The sequence below is a fragment of the Bison bison genome, unplaced genomic scaffold (genome assembly GCF_000754665.1).
Source record: "Bison bison bison isolate TAMUID 2011002044 unplaced genomic scaffold, Bison_UMD1.0 scf7180017864162, whole genome shotgun sequence".
NCBI lineage: Eukaryota > Metazoa > Chordata > Mammalia > Artiodactyla > Bovidae > Bison > Bison bison.
The window spans coordinates 3497598-3518680 of NW_011494734.1; the positions used below are offsets into that span (position 1 = coordinate 3497598).

Consider the following 21083-nt stretch of genomic DNA (forward strand, 5'->3'; position numbering starts at 1 on the left):
AGAGTTCCAGCAAAGCATCTATTTCTGCTTTATTGACTATGCCAAAGCCTTTGACTGTGTGGATCACAATAAACTGTGGAAAATTCTGAAAGAGATGGGAATACCAGACCACCTGACCTGCCTCTTGAGAAACCTATGTGCAGGTCAGGAAGCAACAGTTAGAACTGGACATGGAACAACAGACTGGTTCCAAATAGGGAAAGGAGTACATCAAGGCTGTATATTGTCACCCTGCTTATTTAACTTCTATGCAGAGTACATCATGAGAAACGCTGGACTGGAAGAAACACAAGCTGGAATCAAGATTGCCAGGAGAAATATCAATAACCTCAGATATGCAGATGACACCACCCTTATGGCAGAAAGTGAAGAGGAACTCAAAAGCCTCTTGATGAAAGTGAAAGTGGAGAGTGAAAAAGTTGGCTTAAAGCTCAACATTCAGAAAACGAAGATCATGGCATCTGGTCCCATCACTTCATGGGAAATAGATGGGGAAACAGTGGAAACAGTGGCAGACTTTATTTTTTGGGCTCCAAAATCACTACAGATGGTGACTGCAGCCATGAAATTAAAAGACGCTTACTCCTTGGAAGGAAAGTTATGACCAACCTAGATAGCATATTCAAAAGCAGAGACATTACTTGGCCAACAAAGGTTTGTCTAGTCAAGGCTATGGTTTTTCCTGTGGTCATGTATGGATGTGAGAGTTGGACTGTGAAGAAGGCTGAGCACCGAAGAATTGATGCTTTTGAACTGTGGTGTTGGAGAAGACTCTTGAGAGTCCCTTGGACTGCAAGGAGATCCAACCAGTCCATTCTGAAGGAGATCAGCCCTGGGATTTCTTTGGAAGGAATGATGCTGAAGCTGAAACTCCAGTACTTTGGCCACCTCATGTGAAGAGTTGACTCATTGGAAAAGACTCTGATGCTGGGAGGGATTGAGGGCAGGAGGAGAAGGGGACAACAGAGGATGAGATGGCTGGATGGCATCACTGACTTGATGGACGTGAATCTGGGTGAATTCCGGGAGTTGGTGATGGACAGGGAGGCCTGGCGTGCTGCGATTCATGGGGTCGCAAAGAGTCGGACACGACTCAGAGACTGAACTGAACTAAACTGATGTTGAAGCTGATGACAACAGCTACTGTGCTAAAGTGAAAGTCACTCAGTCGTGTCAGACTCTCTATGACCCTGTGGATTGTAGCCTGCCAGGCTCCTCTGTCCATGGAATTCTCCGGGCAAGAATGGGTAGCCGTTCCCTTCTCCAGGGGATCTTCCCAACCCAGGGATCAAATCCACATCTCCTGCATTGCAGGAAGACTCTTTACTGCCTGAGCCGCCAAACGGTGCTAAGTGCTTTCTATATACCGGTACTTCTGATCAATTTTCATCCTTAATTTTACAAAACACTGAGAATTAGCCCAAACCCCATTTTACAAGTGGAAAAACGAGGCTCTGATGACAGTAAATTCTCACTGATAGTAAGAGATGCAGCAAGGATTTGAAGCTAAGTAGTTTGACTCTAGAGACTGTGTTCTTAAACACTTCTCTATATTTTGATAGAAATACAAATTCCTGTAAGCATAATGTGATGTTTTAATGTAAATGATAGCATATTAGGGTTTTAGACTATTTTAGGAACCAAAGGTTCATGATTCTGATCTTTACTCCATACATAACCAGAGTCCAGGCATGACAGCCACTCTTTATCTTCTAAACATTCCTGGTTTTTATACTAACATACTCGGATGGCATCACTGACTCAATAGACATGAGTATGAGGAACTCTGGGAGTTGGTGATGGACAGGGAGGCCTGGTTTGCTGCAATCCATGGGGTGGCAAAGAGTTGGACACAACTGAGTGACTGAACTGAATTCTTAACATATCATGATTTTTATTTACCATGAACCACTTCCCTAAACAAACAAAACTCATCTTTCTATTGCTTGTGATGATTTTCTGCCTTGATTTATCTGGCAAATTTATCTTTATTCTATGAAGCCTTTTCTAATATACACAGGACTAATACCATTCTCTCTATTATGTTCCTGAAGCAGTTTGAAGATGCTCTAACAGAGTCTGTTCACTGTTTGGGGTTGTTTATATGCCTGGCTTTTCCACATGAGATTGGGGTGACTTCAGGGTGAGGACTGGCTGAATTTACTGCCTGTCTCTGATGCCCAGTACAGTGTCAGGCATTGAGAAAAAGCCCAGTAACTGCTGTTGGAATGCAAGTTTGAGAGGATCAGCATGGGTCAGTTTTGCTTTCTTCTATCTGGCTTGGGTGACTGCTGATGGATTTTCAATTCTTTCATTGGGCACCTTCTTCCAGATTAGGAATCAGAGCAAATTCCTTACTCTTTATATGGCATTTATTAAGCATCATCAATAGTGATTTCATTAAATCCAGGCCTTCCTTTAGCATCATAGTTGCCATCTATTTTTTTTTCTTGTTTAGCTCAAGATCGATGACAAACAGGAGCACAGACATAGGATAAGGAAAATCAGATGATGCTTTTGCCTTCAGATAGGTTTCATCTCTCAACTAGATGGGTTCTGTGTGAATAAGATCAGTGCTACCTCTCCTGGTAGTTAACAAGATGTCTTTCCATTTCCAAACATAACAAGGATCTCATGGGAAAAGAGGCTATGACTTAATTCAAGTTTTGTTTCAGAGTTCCATTTCTCCTCCAAGTTGGTCTTGGCTTTGGCATGGCTCCCATTCATTTTTAAAAACTATGCAATATGGACTCCAGCCTTCTGATGTGTTACATGTCTCCAAATTCCTACAAAGTTCTTACAAGAAATATGTAAGTTCTTTTTGATTCATATTCTTTTGTGTTTATGATTGCTGGAATCTGAGAGGCTTATATTCAGGAAGGTATCAAAACATATCTCTCTCATTTTCTTATGGCCACATTAGAATTTCCAAGCTGATGATTACACAAGATCCTTGTGTGGCTTGGCATCTGAATACTTTGGGTTTTAGTATATGTTTAGTATTGCATAATTGTTAGCATTTTTTTGCGCAAATGCTATCCAGTCTCTGCAATGTTTTAAGAAGTTGAAATATTCGTGCACAAATACTACCTTTAATGGGTATGTTTTCATGTTTTAAAGTGCTTGGGCGCTGTGGCAATAAGCACAGGGTGATTCACTAATGGAATGCACTAAGGATTTTATCAACTTGTCCAGAAACAGACAGTTAGGGTACATTTTCTCTCTTACCCATGAGGTTTGCATTCCAGGCACTGGAGTGCAGATCATTTCCTTCCTGAAGATCTTCAAGTAAGAGGTTTGTTTCATTCCTCATTCTGACTATTGTTTCTTTCAGGTCTTCAAATTCATCCACTGTTTTCAGCTGTTCACTTAGCTGCATGATTTGTTTCCTATAAGGGGGAAATGAGAGTAAATGTAGCAAAACTTATATTACATTTGACAGATTGGTGGAAAACATACACACACACACACACACACACACAAAGAAATTGCCCTCATTATTAAGTATCCTCATACTTCGGGTGGATTTCAACTGCAGTAGTCTGACTTCTGAATCTATGCTTATGGACATCCTGAGTGCTCTGTCCTTCCCCTACTGCCATTTTGATTTGTAATTTACCCAGCGAACATTTATTATTTAACTAAATCAGGCCTGGAGAATACATTCATAGAGAAAACAGCTTTGCCCACAGGAGGTCCTCAGTGAGGTAGTGGCAAATGAACTACCAAGACATGGAAAGATGGAGAAGGAAACACATCCTTTCTCTGAGGTCGTCAGGAAAGGCTTCAGAGAGGGGGCGGTGTTTGGGTGGTTGTTACAGAGGAACAGGAGTTCAACAGGTGGACCAGGAAGGGGCAGGCGTCCCTTACCATTTCAGACCCGGCACTGGGACTCCTGTTCTCGCTGGCTCTGCTCTGGGCTCTTGCACTCCCTTTGTTTGGACCATCCACTATGGACTGGCTCCTTCTGCTCTCTCAGTTCCGTTTTACCTGCTGGGTCTGACAAGCACAAACTAGTGGTCCGTGGGACAAGCTCATTCTCAGCCATGTTTCTTTGGCCTATACAGCGCTTTTAAAAAGCGCTATTGAATTAGCTGCCTATATTTTAAAGTGGGGACATTTCCATAGAAATCTGGATATCTGACATCACTTAAAAAGTGGGGAGCTCTGGGGACCCACGGTCTTTACTAGGGTATGGAAGTGCTTGTTCTCACCTGCCAGCTTGATCTGAACATGTTACCACCCTGGGCCCTAGAGCTATGTTTATGATGCCAGTGGCCCGTCCTCTGAACTAACCAGGTGAATTGCATCATCCTCCCTGTTTAACTTTTAAGCAATTACTATATACTTCTGGAATTTTTGTCTGGTGACAAAACTGACAAAATGAATGGCCTTATTTACACTTGTGTTTTATATAACATGCAACTTTGTAGCTTCAACTATTCTTTAATCCATGAGCTTTTCTGGGGAGGAGGAATATTTTTTATAGAACCATAATCTTCTTGGTTTCTTTGTAGACTGTGTGCTCCTAGATGGGTAGAAACTATACCCAACTCATCCTCATTTGCCCAGATCAGGTCAGTAAACTTCTTCTGTAAAGGGTGAGAAAGTAAATATTTCAGGCCTTGGGGGCCATAGCATCCTTATCACAACTGCTCAACTCTGTCATTGCAGAGGGACAGCAGCCACAGAGGATGTAAATGATGGGTATGGCTGTGTTCCAATAAAACTTTATTTACAAAAAATGTGATGGGTTGGATGTTGCTTGTGAACTATGTCTTGCTGACTCCTGGGCCACAGCAATCAACATCATCTCTAGAACAATTTGAAGAATGAAAAAATGATACTGCATTTTGAAAGAACTATTGTACTCATTATACAACTTCACAGTAATGTATGGGCGTGTAAACAACTGAGGAATTTGGGAACATTAAGCAAATTTCCCTGAGTACATGGTTGAAAAAAAATTGTGTATTAGAAACCTTCCTACTTCCAATTTTGTGTCCTTCAGCTCTGCTGAGTTTGGGCTTCCCGATTAACCTTGTGGTTGCCTTTTTGTTATAATCAATGACATTCTGAAAAATCACATGCAATCTTAACTAGATAGGAAAGAGACAGACAGATATGATCATCAGCCTGGTTACTAATTGAACAATGATCATTCTCCTAATGTTAACAAAGGTACATTTCTAAGCTGAAAGTGGTTAAAGCTCTCGGGAGTTAAGGTAAATCAAGAACTTGGCGACATATTATTTGCACAAACCTTACCGAACAGAGTCATGATAATCCTTGACTTTTGAGAATTCCTCAGATGAGAAAACAGGATGTCTCCAAATCCTTTCTATTTCAGACATGTTTTCTCTGAGGCCTTTGAAGTCGGCCTCACAGACAGGCAGGGTCTCTCTTTTATCTTCCATGTTAGCAGCCAGCCTAATTAACCCTTGCACCACTGTGGAGAGGGAAGAAATAGTGTGGTCCCATTGATCAAAGCACAAGCGATACCGAAGACAAGTGGGGAATTCCTGGTCATGACCCTGGGCACGGCGATCACATCGAGGGCCACAAATGCCCTCCTGGCATCGACACGTGCCTGTGTCCTGGTCACAGACAGGCTTCTGGGAACCTTCCTTGTTGCAGTCACATGCTGAAAAAGATGGGAGAAGGAGCAGAGAATGTCAGTCACCTGGCCTTTGGCTCCTTACCAGCTCAAGAATAAAGTCCCCTCCTCTTCCCTGAGAAACTTCCTAAATCCCATTTCTAAGGTGAACATTTAAAGCAGGATAATTTCAGAGATCTTTGCAATGGCCATTAAAACATAGCATCCCTCTTTTCACTCCAGACAAATCAGCTCCTGGGGTTTTTGTTCTGTTTTTTGTTTTTGTTTTGGCCACGCCACTTGGCTTGCAGGATTAGTTCTCTGCCCAGGGACGGAAACCGTGCGTCCTGCAGTGCAAGTGTGGAGTCCTAACCACTGGACTGCCAGGGAAGTCCCAGGTCTTGGTTCTTACATGGGCATTATTAGATGTCATTTTTACTGCAAGTGTGTGAGTTGTTCACATCTGGGTTCTTCACCTATGTGGGTGAAGAGTATCAATCGAGTGACACACTTGTGGACAACTGCTATTGTTCCTGCAGGGTGGTTTAGGCATGTCACAGACTCTCTAAGAAGGCCCATGATCACACTTTTTCTTAGTGAAACCCAGCCTGGATGTGGTGTCTTCCTTGCATAAGAAAGACTGTTCTGTTCTCAAAAAAGTGTGTGTGTGGAATCTCCCTTTGGTATTTACCCAAAGGAATTCAAAACACGTCCACATAAAACCTACAATGGATGTTTATAGCAATGTTATGCATAATTGCCAACTTAGATGTAACCAAGATGTCTAGGTGAATGGATAAAGAAACTGTGATACATCCAGACAATTAAATATTATTCAGCATTATAAAGAAATGAGTGTTAAGTCATAAAAAAACATGGAGGAATCTTAGGGGCTTACTACTAAATGAAAGAAGTCATTTTGGAAAAGTTAAATATTGTAATATGATTCCAGCTACAGATATTCTGAAAAGGCAAAAAAAGCCATAGAGACAGTAAACAGATCAGTTGTTGCCAGGGGTTAAGGGGTGTGTAAGGATAGATAGAAGGCAAAGCACAGAGGATTTTTAAGGCAGTGGAAATACCCTGTATGATACTATGCTGATAGATACATGTCATTAGACATCTGTCTAAACCCAATACCAAGTCAACCCTAATATAAACTATGAGCTTTGATGATTACAATGTATCAATATAGGCTCATCAATTGTAATGAATGTACCACTCTTGTGGGGAGGTTGATAATGAGGGAGCGCATGCATATGTAGGGTCTGGGAGTACATATGGGAAATCTCTGCCTTCCTCTCAATTTTCCTGTGAACCTAAAACTGCTCTAAAAAAAAGTCTTTTCAAAAAATGGGAAGCATTAAGTTTACCATCTTAATTAAAAGAAAAACAAACAAACAAAAAAACACCTTGGATGTTAGGTGGTGGTCCAATGGTTAGGACACCCTGGTGGTCCAGTGGTTAGGGCTGCATGCTTTCACTGCTGAGGGCTTGGGTTCGGTCACTGGTCTAGGAGCAGATCCATAGCCATGCAGTGTAGCCAAAAAATTAACAAAAACTCTCCCCAAACTGGATACTATATGCACTTCAGATGAGTAGGTTGTTGATTACAGCTAAGGATGGAGGATGAAGAGAGCTACTGGAGTTATTTGAAGCAATTATTATTATTATTGAAGCAATTTCCGAAAGGTCAGGGAATCACTAGCCTATGCCACAGGCTTAAGTGTAAGGAACAAGTGATTTAAAAATCCATTCGGCAGCCTGAGTGGGAATAATGCCAATTACAAATAAAAACTGATTAACACACTGGGCTCCTCCAATAGACATCTGTCTGGCACATTCGTTTTGGTCCAGAGGCCTCTGCAGGAACCCCTGGGGGTACTCTGTGCATTTCACCACCTAGAGGCCAAGGCTCTCCCTTATTGTCTGTTCTTCTCCAGGAGCACTAGTGGGGTCTGTAGCCTGAGCTGACCATTTGCAAAGTTTCCTCTATGAAAGCATTTTTATAAAATAAGATTATTAAAATATTAGAGGGACACAGGAATATAGGCTCTCTAAGAAAGATTTTCTAAGAGCCAACATTCCTTCCTGGTTTTTAAAGTAGCAATTCCACTTGGAAAATTGCATCTTTGAATGTGGCAAAAAACCAAAGGCTTTTTTTTTTTTTTTAACCACAAAAGCACATTTATAAAGGAATGGACAGGAAGAAAGAGTTCCCATATGTGGCTACACAGAATAGAAATGACCGCAATGGTAAGTCCATCACATCTGATATTTCTTTAGTTTGACTTCTTTTGGAAGTGGATTTCAAAGAGGGATTCAAAAATCCCTCCTCCTAGAACCAACCCAGACTCTACATTAGCACTGTCCAATATGGTAGCTACTAACCACATGTGCTGTTTAAATATAAATGGATTAAATGAAATAAACACTTGTTTTTCTCACTTGCACTAGCCATAAGTGCATGTGCTTAATACAACTAGTGGTCCCTGCACTGGATAGTTCGGATGTAAAATGGTTCCATGTTTGCAGAAGGTAGTAGGAAACAGCCTTGCCCTGGGAATTCTCTGGCAGTCCAGAGGTTAAGGCTCCACTTTTCCACTGTGGGGACATGGGTTCGATCGCTTGTCCAGGAACTGAGATCCCACATATTGTGAGGCGCAGCTAAAAATAAATAAAAAGACAATCTTATTTTTTAAAGATGCCAGGAGCACTGGCTGTGTATTAAGAATAAATAAATAGAAATAAACAGCCCCGCTTTAAATCCTATAACTAGTGCTAATGGAATGAAAGGCAGTAGGAACACAAACTCCTCAAATTTGGAGGCCTTGCCTTCTTTGCTCACTACCCTGAGGACCCAGCAGACACTCTGGGACTGTTTTTAAATAAATAAATAAGTGAATCTGTGATAAACCCCAAGTTATGAAAGCCATGTTAAGGAAACATCTGCTCTGCTGGCTTCTTATGATCCATTTCCCAGCCTCTACCTTGATCCAAATTAGCTGTTTTCATCAGCATGCTTCCAGATGGCAGAAAACTGGCTACAAGTTATGATCTCAAAAATCTGTTCCATATTAACAACTTTGAGGAATTTTAATATAACCTAACATTCAATATAGTGCAAAGTTTTAATATAAGAGAAAAAACTTTTAAGGGCTAAAAATACTTTTTTTTTTTTCAAAACTAAGATTAAAGTTTGTAAATTTTCAAATATAAAGCATGATACCATAAAATTCCTAGATGAGAACTTAGGCAAAACATTCTCTGACATAAATCATACTAATGTTTTCTTAGGTCAGTCTCCCAAGGCAATGGAAATAAAAATGAAAATAAACAAATGGGACCTAATCAAACTTATAAGCTTTTGCACAGCAAAGGAAGCCATAAACAAAATGAAAAGACAATCTGTGGACTGGGAGAGAATATTTGCAAATGACATGATCAACAAGGGCTTAATTTCCAAAATATACAAGCAGCTCATACAATTCAATAACAAAACAAAACAAAGAAAACCAAACAACCCAATTGAAAAAAGGGCAGAAGACCTAAACAAACATTTTTTCTAAAGAAGACATACAGATGGCCAACAGGCACATGAAAAGATGCTCAACACTACTAATTATTAGAGAAATGCAAATCAAAACTACAATGAGGTATCACCTTATATTGGTCACATGATCATCATAAAAATGTCTAGGGCTTCCCTGGTGGCTCAGTGGTAAAGAATCTGCCTGCCACTGCAGGAGACATGGATTCGATCCCTGATCCAGGAAGATCCCACATACCGCAAAGCAAATAAGCCACAACTATTGAGCTGTACTCTGAGCCCAGGAACTGGAACTACTGAGCCAGCACTGCAACAACTGAAGCCCTCGCACCCTAGAGCCTGTGCTTCACAACAAGAGAAGCACTGCAATGAGAAGCCGAGCACCGCACCTAGAAAGTACTCCCACCCTGCACAACTAGGGGAAAGCCTGCAGCAAGGAAGACTCAGCACAGCCAAAAATAACACATAAAATTATATATATATAAAATCTATAAACAACAAATGCTGGAGAAGTGTGGAGAAAAGGGAACCCTCCTACACTGTTGGTGGGAATGTAAATTGGTACAGCCACTACGGAGAACCATATGGAGGTTACTCAAAAAACTAAAAATGGAGTTGTCATATGGTCTAGCAATTCCACTCCTGGGCATATGGCTGGATACATTCACCCCTATGATCATAGCAGCACTATTCACAATAGCCAAGACATGGTTACAACCTAAATGTACCTAAATGGATGGATAAAAGACATGGTACATATATATAATGGAACACTACATAGCCATAAAAAGAATGAAATAATGCTATTTGCAGTGATGTGGATGGACTTAGAGACTACCATAGTAAGTGAAGGAAGTTACAAAGAGGAAGACAAATACCATACGATGTTACTTACATGTGGAATCTAAAACATGACACAAACGAATTTATTTTACAAAACAGAGACAGACTCACAGAGAACACACTGTGGTTGCCAAGGGGGAGGGGATGGATTGGGAGTTTGGGATTAGCAAACACGAACTATTATATATAGGATGGATAAACAACAAGATCCTACTGTATAGCACATGTGTGTGTGCTAAGTCACTTCAGTTGTGTCCGACTGTGTGCGACCTTATGGACTATAACCCTCCAGGCTCCTCTGTCCATGGGATTCTCCAGGCAAGAATACTGGAGTGGATTGCCATGCCCTCCTCCAGGGGATTTTCCCGACCCAGGGGTGGAACTGGAGTCTCTTGATGTCTCCTGCACTGGCAGGTGGGTTCTTTACCACTAGGGCCACCTGGGAAGCCCACACTATATAGCCAGGGAGCTACAGTTAATATCTTGTGAAAAACCATAATGGAAAAGAAGAAAGAGAAATCTAATTGGTTTATACAGCTTTCATTTTATTAATATAGAAAATTTTTTTTTTAAGTTTGTGAATTTTCTACCAAATAAAGGAATTTAAAATTCCGTTGGTTCACAGCAAGCCTGTGGTAGGACCAGGTTGACTGTACTCACATTTTTAGAACCAATACTTACGAATGCATTGCCCTAGGGGATCCTCATAATGATTCCTCACACTCAGAGCAGCGTTTCCCATCATAGCCTAATCTACACGGACACTGGCCTGTAAGCTGTGAGAATGGTCATGGGTAAGAAATTGGCAAGCTTTATGATCTAAAAAAAAAAAAATGCAAATTAAATACAAAACAACTTTTCCCTCCAGTGATTTAGGACTTACAGCTGTGCAGAGGCAGGAGGAGGATTCCCATGGCAGCAACCACCCCCGACAACACCAAGGATCAAGAGTTAATGCGTTTTGGCTGAGGGCTCTTGAATATACCGCCTGCTTCCAGCTGTTCAGGGACAGGTGGCCCCAAACTGGTAAACGGCCACAGATGTAAATGAAAGCAAAATACATAATAGGAAATGGGCCACATTCTTCTCCTCTACGGTTCTGAGAGTTCTCCCCTGAGAGAGAGAGACCAAAGACCTGGTTTTAACATCCATCAATAAGTTTGGCAAATGTTTCCATTATGAAATGTAAATTGGAGTCTTTCCCAATTGGGCTAGTGTTTTTCCTCCACAATTTTTTTTTTTTTTTTTTGTAAATGAAGCTTAATCATTTAGTGACAATTATTTAACTGTATTTTGGAGAGAGGGCTGAACTTCTCTGTATCCTCCCAACTGGATTCTTGACCAGATTTTCTGAACACTGAGGAGATTAGAAAATTAATGGGAAAAAACACAAGGCCAATCACTATTGTTGTGGTCCTACATTATACTTGACCAAATCTGCTTACCCAAAGAGGACTCCAGAAGTAGCTGAATTCTTAAAGCGACTGGACTACTAAAACTGCTACCCATTTCTGGAGTAACCACTGGCTTTTGCTTAAATATAGGGAACTGCAGGAGCCTGTAGTCCCAAGAGTTGTCACGTCGCCACATTGTCTTTGACTGCTGGGCAATGCTTTCCATATGTTGATGCAGAATCTGCTCCTTGTAACTTGCTCCCGTTGTTCTAAGCCCAGTCTTAAGGAAATTGCACAAAACATATAGCTTCCCTCTTCCTTTGTACAGTCCATCTCTCAACTAGAGGTGGCCGTTCTCAACTTGTATATGCTTCGTTATTTTAAATCAGTCACCCCTAAGACTTCATCACAAAATAGCATGGTGCTTCTCCACTATCCACAAACACTAGTTTGTCAATTCAGTCCTTAAAATGTGGTACTCAGAAATGACGACAATGTTCCTGGGAGTCATCTGACCAGTACAGAGGACAAGTGGGAGGAGAGAGGCTGCCCTGGAGCTGGGCGTGGCACTCCCACTCCTGCCTGAGTGGGCATCCCCAAGCCGCACCACTGGTTCACTTGCAGCACACAAAGAAAATCTCCCAGATGTTTTTCACACAAACTGGTGCCAAGTTATTACTCCCTCTCTGTATTTGTGCAATGGATTTAAAAAACCCAATTGCAAAACTTTATTTTTATTCCACTGACATGTCATCCTGTTTCCAGTCAATAAGACAGTTGTAAAATATCTTGTCTCTTGTTCTGTCTTGATCATATTAACTTATAATTTTGTAGTATCTGCAAATTTGATACATATGTTTCTCCATCAAAATTGCTGATGAAAATATTGCAGAGCATATTTGCTTCTCTAAGAATGCACTAGGGACCACCTACGGGCCGACACAGAGACATTTATCAGCAGTTGTTTAAACAGCTGGAAATCTCAATGATCGTGTGGCTCTTCTATACTCCAATGAAAGTGTTTCTGATTGTAAAGAGCGAACTTCCCCAAGGAATCCCCTGTGGACCAGATTACCCCAAATACCCTTGTCATAAGCAGGTCTTTGGTTAAACCAACACCATCTGATTTTCAGCTCTGGAGGCTTCCCTTAGCCTCCATGGCTGAACTGTGGTCATTGCCAAGTGCTCCTACAAATATGCTTCCCCAAAAGTCTAAGAAGCATACCAGACAGTGATGTCATGAGCATGAGGACTTCCTCATGAATTAAGGAACCAAGCAGTGTATGGCAATCTGCTAATTTGTTCAACATGTTCTGTGGTTGGTGGCTGCAGGTGTGATGAGTGGAGAGGAGCATATAAAATAGTCATGGTCGTCTAGTGCCCAGATCTTGGTTTCTAACATCATTCTCCAATAGAAGGAACCAGTGCTCCTTAAAGAAATGGCTGATTCTAGGGCAGAGGCAGGAAATATACAAAAGGAGCTTAAAACATCTTACAGTGCAAAAAGTAGGGAGGTACTTAAAAAAAACAAAAACACACCAACAATACTGAGGTATGTCAAAGGCCTAAAGAAACCAACTGGAAAAAAAAAAAAAGAAACCAACTGAAAAAGCTTCCCATGACCAAAACTGGAACAACTTGAACAAAATTAAGTAGTGTTGATTTATAACTCAAAGTATAGTACAAATATCGTTGAGTTCACTGATATAAAAAATGATTAAATAAATGAAGAAATGGGAAACAGCAGACAAAACTCCAGTGCAGAAGAATAGAATAATTTATGGAGATACTCTGTCCTCAAGGGGACAGAGCATAACTCCCTACTCCTTAAGTGTGGTGCTGTGCTTAGTGCTTTCTTCCGAAGGAGTACAGTACGGAAAAGAGCAAAAGGATCACTTTGCAGGAGAGAAACCTGATGCACGCTGCTTCAGCCAGGAGGTCAAGGTTCAGGGCAGCAATGACAAGCTATGTAAATAGTGTATAGCTTTGATGTGATGTGATGAGAACAGCACTTGACCTCCATGGGTCATCTTTTTCTCAAAATCCATAATCCAAGTCTTACCATGAGAGAAACACAGGATAAATGTGAACTGAAGGACATTTTACAAAATACTCAAAACTGTTATGGCATCAAAAATAAGGAAAGTCTAAGAAACCGTCACAACCAAGAGCAACCTAAGGAGATACGATGACTGAATGTCACGTGGTGTTCTGAAGTCTTGGAACAGAAAAAGGGCATCAGATAAAAAACTAATCAAATATGAATAAATTATGAACATTAGTTAATGATACTGTATCAACACTAATTCATTAATTATGAGAAATACACCATATTAATATATAGTAAATTTAATAATAGAGAAAACTTGGTGTGGGGTACATCTTCTCTATCTTCATAACTTTTCTGTAAACCTAAGTCTATCTTAATATAAAAAGTTATTAAGGAAAAAAAGGCCATGGTGTGCATTTGTGTGGATATGGGTTAGAGGAAGGAAGCTCAGAGATAAAGAAAAAGAGGAGGGGAAACCCATTCTATATATAAGAACTACTTCAAAACTTTACTTCTACAAAATTTGACATTTAATAAGTTGAACAGTGGAGTTGAAATTGGAGGTGAGACATACTTATTAATTGGGAAGATTCCAGCTTCTGAAATGGGCATTTTGATTCTAATTAAGCCCTAATCCCTATACTGTGGATTCGACTCTAAAACTTCTCATCATTGTTTTACCCTTCTTTTCACATCTCTATTAATGTGAAAAGTGTTTCAAAGAATATATTTACTAAGCAAAAAACCTTATCATGAGATTGTTTTTTCCTTAAATAATGTTAATATTCTTTAAAAATTTTTCATTCTCATTGTTTTATTGACTGAAAACCATATGTGCAGTTAAGTGTAGAGTTAATTGTACATGAAACCATAAAGATTTACTCCTGGACTGCATTCTCTAGAGACAATTGCTGCTGGTCTGGTAGCTTGAAGATAAACAAAATAAGAGGACATCTTTTTTAACCATACATAAAGCAACTGGTGAACCATGGGAATGACAGCTTGATTTTTAAAGATGGAATTATGGATTCTGAAGGCACTCAGTTTTCATTCTGGTTAGTAGTCAATTCTGATTAATGATGGATTTCTTGGGGCTTCCCTATTCTTCTATGTACAAAACAGTGAAAGAGAAGACTGTGATTTGAATCTTGACTTGCCCAGTCCTAGTGAGGACTGGAGAAAGCTGAATGGGGCAGAGCTTAACTTTCAGACCCTTATTCTCTCTTCTTTGGTGCTTTTCATTCCTTGATAAATGCAGACTCTATGCCCATAAAAGGCCAATCCTATCTAAAAACACTGATTCACAGCAATACATAAAGAAAACATTCTTTATATGTTTAGAAAGCATGTCTCCCCACTGTGTCTCACTCTGACACCATAGGAAGTTGAAAGTTTCTTGCCTGGTCACAGCAGCTGCTGAGCGAGGTCCAGGGGTCACAATCGCATGGCTGACATGCTCTGCCAGGGAGCAGATTCCAGTATCCATCAGCACAATGGTCACAGGTCCGGCCTGTGATGCCGGGCAGACATGGGCACATGCCAGTGTCAGGGTCACAGAGGCAAGCTTCCCTACCAGGGGGACACTCAGTGGGACTCACGCCAGAGGGATGACAAGAGCACCCTAGAAGCACAGAGCCGTCATTGGGGTGAATCCACAATAACCCTGGCAGTCAACAACCCATACAAATAGCTTTTTAGCGTGAAGGCATCATTTCTTTAAAAGGCCCGAGGAAGAAGCGTTTCACAAGAACATAATTTATCAAAGAATCTAAGTAGGTTGAATTCATTCAACTGTTTTTGATCTCCCTCAACTATAATTTCCTATGGTTCAGCCAACTATGTCCCAAGAGCTCAAAATCAGGATGAATAAAAGTATCACTGTTTCCTCACATCAGTCACCAAAGTTCCACTTAAGCCAATGATCTGAAAACAAATGGTTTACTAAATTGACTTGGGTGAACTGAAATAAATTAAAATACTTCCTAAAAATGAATAGCATATTCCTTGCCTTTCTTTATCATGGAATTAAACTCTTGTCCTCTTCTACATCAGCGATTCTCCTCTTTATACATTAAAGTCTGGTTGATGAGCTGGTTACAATGCAGATTCCTGGGCTCCACTCCACAGAGATCCAATTCTCTGAGGTCTGAGGCACAGTCCAGGAATCTGCATAATGATACTCCACCTCTGATTCTGGCAGAGGGCACAGGGGTACACACTCTGAGAAAGAAGACTTCAAATCCTGCAGGGCACACGCTGAAGTGTACAGTTACAAAAGGCAAACTTACAACACCAGTGAGTTATTACTGTAATGACACTGAGCTGCGTGTACACTGCACCCATTTCTGCTGCTGAGTTCAGGACATCAGCCCATTCTCTATGGGTGCTGGCACTACGGACCTAACTTAAATGAGTACAGGAGTTGCTACCACAGTTCAAGCTGCCACGTTTCCTGCCAAGAGCTTTGCAGACTTACTTGTGCAGGTCTGATTGAGGGCCGATCCAAAGTAACCTGGTTTGCAAAGCTGGCAGTTGGGGCCCTGAGTGTTGTACAGACATTTAAGGCACTCCCCTGTGACTGGGCTGCAGGACCCTGGATCAGTTACATCAATGTTGTTGTTACAGGCACATGGCCGGCAAAGTGCTCCGGAAATTCTTGGATTTCCATAGAAACCAGCAGAGCATTCTTCACACTGCACACCTGGAAGAAGGGGAGAAGAGAAGAGAATGAGATAAGAAGTGTGTGTGTGTGCATGCGTGCATGTGTGTGGAGAGTGATGTGGATAATTGGACTCCTCTGGGGATTATGAAAGGTCACACATTTGGGATGAATAAGAGAAAGTGTTCTAAATTAAAACCATTTTCATTCACTATCCATTCAGAGAATAAAAAGGTTATTTGAATATAGAAAGTTATTGGTGAAGAACAGACTTTAGTCTTTCTTAAAAAACCACTGAGTTGTGAGTTCAGGATTCCTGGGTCCTCAAATAACCAAAACCACTCAAATATGCCTCTGGATCCAAAACTAATCTCAGCCCATGTTCTCCATGCGGCACTCCAACATTTACCCAATCTTAGAGGTGAAACAGCAGCAGCCTGAGATAACATGCCTGGAGATGCAGAGAGGTGAGTAGTTTTCCTGACATGTGAACCTCTGAGGGTTTTTTTTAATAACCTTTATAGGACACTTTGAGGGTATTTCCATGAAAGATAGTGGAAAACCATCCCATCTCTCCTACACTCTACTCTTTCAATCACGAAGGCAACTGCCAATGTTTAGGTGCCCAAACCCTGGGTTCACCTTCCATTTTTTGGTTTATTCCATTTAGAAGTGGTCTCATAGCTCAACCATGGTCTCAGCTCTTAAGAACTGACCAACCAAACCAGAGTGTACATGGAGAAGAGGCTGTAAGATTAACTAGAGACATATGTAACCTTAGAGGTAAGAAATAAGAAAAACAATGGCCATATGATTTATCATGATGGTAATTATAATAAAGAAAATAATAATGCCACACTTTTAGTATCATTAACTCATACAGATGTCATGATTTTTTTCCTTGTTTGTATTGTATATTTGCACTTGTGCTTAAACTCCTTAAATAAAATTTTTGATTGAGGGACAGACATAGATATTGAATTAATTTTTGCAGTATCTGTACATTACCCAAATTGGTGCTTTAAGACATCTGAAAAAAATCAGTTATATCTGTGAAATATCAATCAAATTGATTACTTGACATTATATAAAGAAAGCATTTGAATGATTTTTATTAAAATTTTTTTGTGTTATATATATATATCAATATATAAAACGTAACACATATTTATATTACTTAACACATCATGATTTTAAATAAATTATTTTGATTTGAACTCATTTGATCAATTTTCCAGACCATCATTTAAAAACATAAGCTCTGTGATATGAGTTTTTGTCACTGGTTTTTGAACCATTCAAATTCTTTGTTCTGAAAAGTAGCAATTTACCAAATTGTGTCTTCTTACCATTATCCTATTATATTCTGTATCACTAATTTTTCCAAGGCAGATACATTACAAATATGTGATCATTTTTTAGATAGCTATGTAGGATGAGAAGGAAAAACAACATCATGAAGTATACTGCATACCTGCATAACCTTGAAGACAATTGCAGATTACATCTGAGTTCCAAAGATTCTGATAACAGGAATGGGCAAAATACCGATTGCTGGAGGGAACATCTGGACACAGGCAAGGACGGCAGGATTGTCCTGAAGAAGGATTTCCATAGTAACCATCGATGCATCTGTCAAGGCAAATTCTTTTTACTAAGGTGTTCCTAGGAAAAGCTCACGTTAGCCAATGTGGATTTGCTATGCTTTAGGACAATAACATTACTTTGCCAACAAAGGTCCATCTAGTCAAGGCTATGGTTTTTCCAGTGGTCATGTATAGATGTGAGAGTTGGACTATAAAGAAAGCTGAGCACCGAAGAATTGATGCTTTTGAACTGTGGTGTCAGAGAAGACTCTTGAGAGTCCCTTGGACTGCAAGGAGATCCAACCAGTCCATCCTAAAGGAGATCAGCCCTGGGTGTTCATTGGAAGGACTGATGTTGAAGCTGAAACTCCAATACTTTGGCCACCTGATGCGAAGAACTGACTCATTAGAAAAGACCCTGATGCTGGGAGGGATTGGGGGCGGAAGGAGAAAGGGACAACAGAGGATGAGATGGTTGGATGGGATCACCGACTCAATGGACATGAGTTTGGGTAAACTCCGGGAGTTGGTGATAGACAGGGAGGTCTGGCGCCCTGCAGTCCATGGGGTCGCAAAGAGTTGGACACAATTAAGCGACTGAACTGAACTGAGGACAATGCAACTCTTAAAACTCAACATTTTAGAAGATGCTCATTTGCTCTGTAGAAAGGTTTTCTGCTTCATATTGAAAGTCCCACAGCTTAGTCATTAAACTGGATATCACAGCATCTAATTTACATGCATATTTTAGGGATATAAAAAGAAAGGTGCCAAATGCATGTTACTAATTTATCAGACAAAGTCCAGTTCATAACAAGATTTTGAAGGATGATGAAATGACGCTCTATCTTCCCCTGCCCATCGCCATCATTCTACACTTCAATACAACTGATTCTCTACACAGTGGTCCTTTAGAGAATGTTGTGAAATCAGAACAAAAGGAAAAAAAAAAAAGTGCATATAAATGCCATACCTTTCACAGTTTCTCCCAGTTGTAAATCCGCCACAGTTGAAGCATGACCCAGTTTCTGGATCACAAAGTTCAGCGAACCCATTACAAAGGCAGGGACGGCAGTTGGGAAATCCGAAGTAGCCTGCCAGGCACCGGTCACAATGGTGGCCGGCCACCTCTCCATGGCAGGGGCACTGTCCCGTTACTTGGTCACATATGGTGCTCTTTGAGCCTTGAGGGTGGCAGTGACAAGCTGAGCAAAACAAAGAGAGACCTGTCAGGGTCAAGGGGCTAGTGGTGGGTTGGTGAGAGTCACAGTTCTGATATCATAATCTTTAATTTACTGTATCAACCCGATGAAGGTAAATAAATTTGATTCCATACAATGCTTAGAATAGAGCCTTGCATGTACTGGGTCCAGGTATATGTGCTCAGTTGGCAAGTTATATCTGACTCTGTGCAGCCCCACGAACCGTAGCCCACCAGGCTCCTCTGTCCATGGAATTTTCCAGGAAGAAAACTGGAGTGGGTTGCCATTTCCTACTCCAGGGTATCTTCCCAACACAGGGATCAGTCCTGTGTCTCTTGTGTCTCCTGCACCCAGTTACATATGACTTATTAATAAGAATTCACTGATTTCATTTGATCAACAGTATATTGTAGACAACTGCAGTGTTTTTTTTTTGAATTGTGGAATGACATATGACATAATATTAGTTTCAAGTGTACTACATAATGATTTCATATTTGTATATATTGAAAAATGATCACCATCGTTAAGTCTAATTAATATCTGTCACGACACACAGTTACAATATTTGTCTTGCGATGAGATCTTTTAGGATTTGTTCTCTTATAATTTTCAAACACAGAATACAGTATTATTAACTAAAGTCACCATGCGGTACATTACATTCCCATGACTTACTTATTATATAGCTGGAAGTTTGTACCCTTTGACTTTGTTCACTCTTTTTGCCCGCCTCACCTCTGGCAACTGCTAATCTATTGGTGCTCTATATCCATGAACTTTTGTTTATTTGTTTTAGATTCACACATAAATGAGATCATACTCTTAGAGAGCGAACTTATGGCTACCAAGGGTAAAGGGTAGACAGGAGGGATAGACTGGGAGTTTGGAATTGACAGGTACATACTACTATGATACATGTACATACATAACTGAATCACTTTGTTATACACCTGAACCTAACACAATATTGTTAATCAACTATCCTCTCATATAAAATAAAAAAATAAAAATAGAGAAAATGTGATCACACAGAATTTGTTGTCTTCTGACTTATTTCACTCAGCGTGAACCCTCTAGGTCCATTCGAGTTGCTGCAGATGTCAAGATTTCCCTTTTTTTAAATGACTGAATAATATTCCATTATTATATTATAGATATATGTATCAGTTCAGCTCAGTTCAGTCACTCAGTTGTGTCCGACTCTTTGCAACCCCATGGATTGTAGCGCATCAGGCCTCCCTGTCCATCACCAGCTCCCAGAGTTTACTCAAACTCATGTCCATTGAGTCAGTGATGCCATCCAACCATCTCATCCTATGTCATCCCCTTCTTCTCCTACCTTCAATCTTCCCCAGCATCAGGATCTTTTCAAATGAGTCAGTTCTTCAAATAGGTGGCTAAAGTATTGGAGTTTCAGCTTCAGCATCAGACCTTCCAGTGAACATTCAGGACTGATTTCCTTTAGGATGGACTGGTTAGATCTCCTTGCAGTCTAAGGGACTCTCAAGAGTCTTATCCAATGCCACAGTTCAAAAGCATCAGATCTTTGGCACTCAGCTTTCTTAATAGTCCAATTCTCACATCCATACATGACTACTAGAAAAAACATAGCTTTGACTAAACAGACCTTTGTTGGCAAAGTCATGCCTCTGCTTTTTAATATGCTGTCTGGGTTGGTCATAGCTTTTCTTCCAAGGAGCAAGCGTCTTTTAATTTCATGGCTGCAGTCACCATCTGCAGTGATTTTGGAGCCCAAAAAATTAAAGTCTGTCAGTGTTTCCACTGTTTCCCCCATCTATTTCCCATGAAGTGATGGAACCAGATGCCATTATCTTAGTTTTCTGAATGTTGAGTCTTAAGCCAACTTTTTCGCTCTCCTCTTTCACTTTCATCAAGAGGCTTTTTAGTTCTTCTTCACTTTCTGCCATAAGGGTGGTGTCATCTGCATATCTGAGGTTATTGATATTTCTCCCAGCAATCTTGATTCCAGCTTGTGTTTCTTCCAGCCCAGCATTTCTCATGATGTACTCTGCATATAAGTTAAATAAGCAGGGTGACGATATACAGCCTTGACGTACTCCTTTCCCTATTTGAAACCACTCTGTTGTTCCGTGTCCAGTTCTAACTGTTCCTTCCTGACCTGCATACAGATTTCTCAAGAGGCAGGTCAGGTGGTCTGGTATTCCCATCTCTTGAAGAA

General features: G+C 40.5%; 1 protein-coding gene across 1 annotated transcript in view; it reads right to left on the reverse strand.

Moving 5' to 3' along the window:
• Positions 1 to 21083, reverse strand: part of LAMB4 (laminin, beta 4) — a 103114-nt gene that overhangs the window by 24709 nt on the left and 57322 nt on the right. Inside the window, 8 exon segments of the mRNA XM_010841502.1 lie at positions 3229 to 3389; positions 5269 to 5644; positions 10671 to 10705; positions 10707 to 10765; positions 14834 to 15054; positions 15910 to 16134; positions 17567 to 17724; positions 18652 to 18883. Coding sequence (XP_010839804.1) covers positions 3229 to 3389; positions 5269 to 5644; positions 10671 to 10705; positions 10707 to 10765; positions 14834 to 15054; positions 15910 to 16134; positions 17567 to 17724; positions 18652 to 18883 — 1467 coding nt within the window.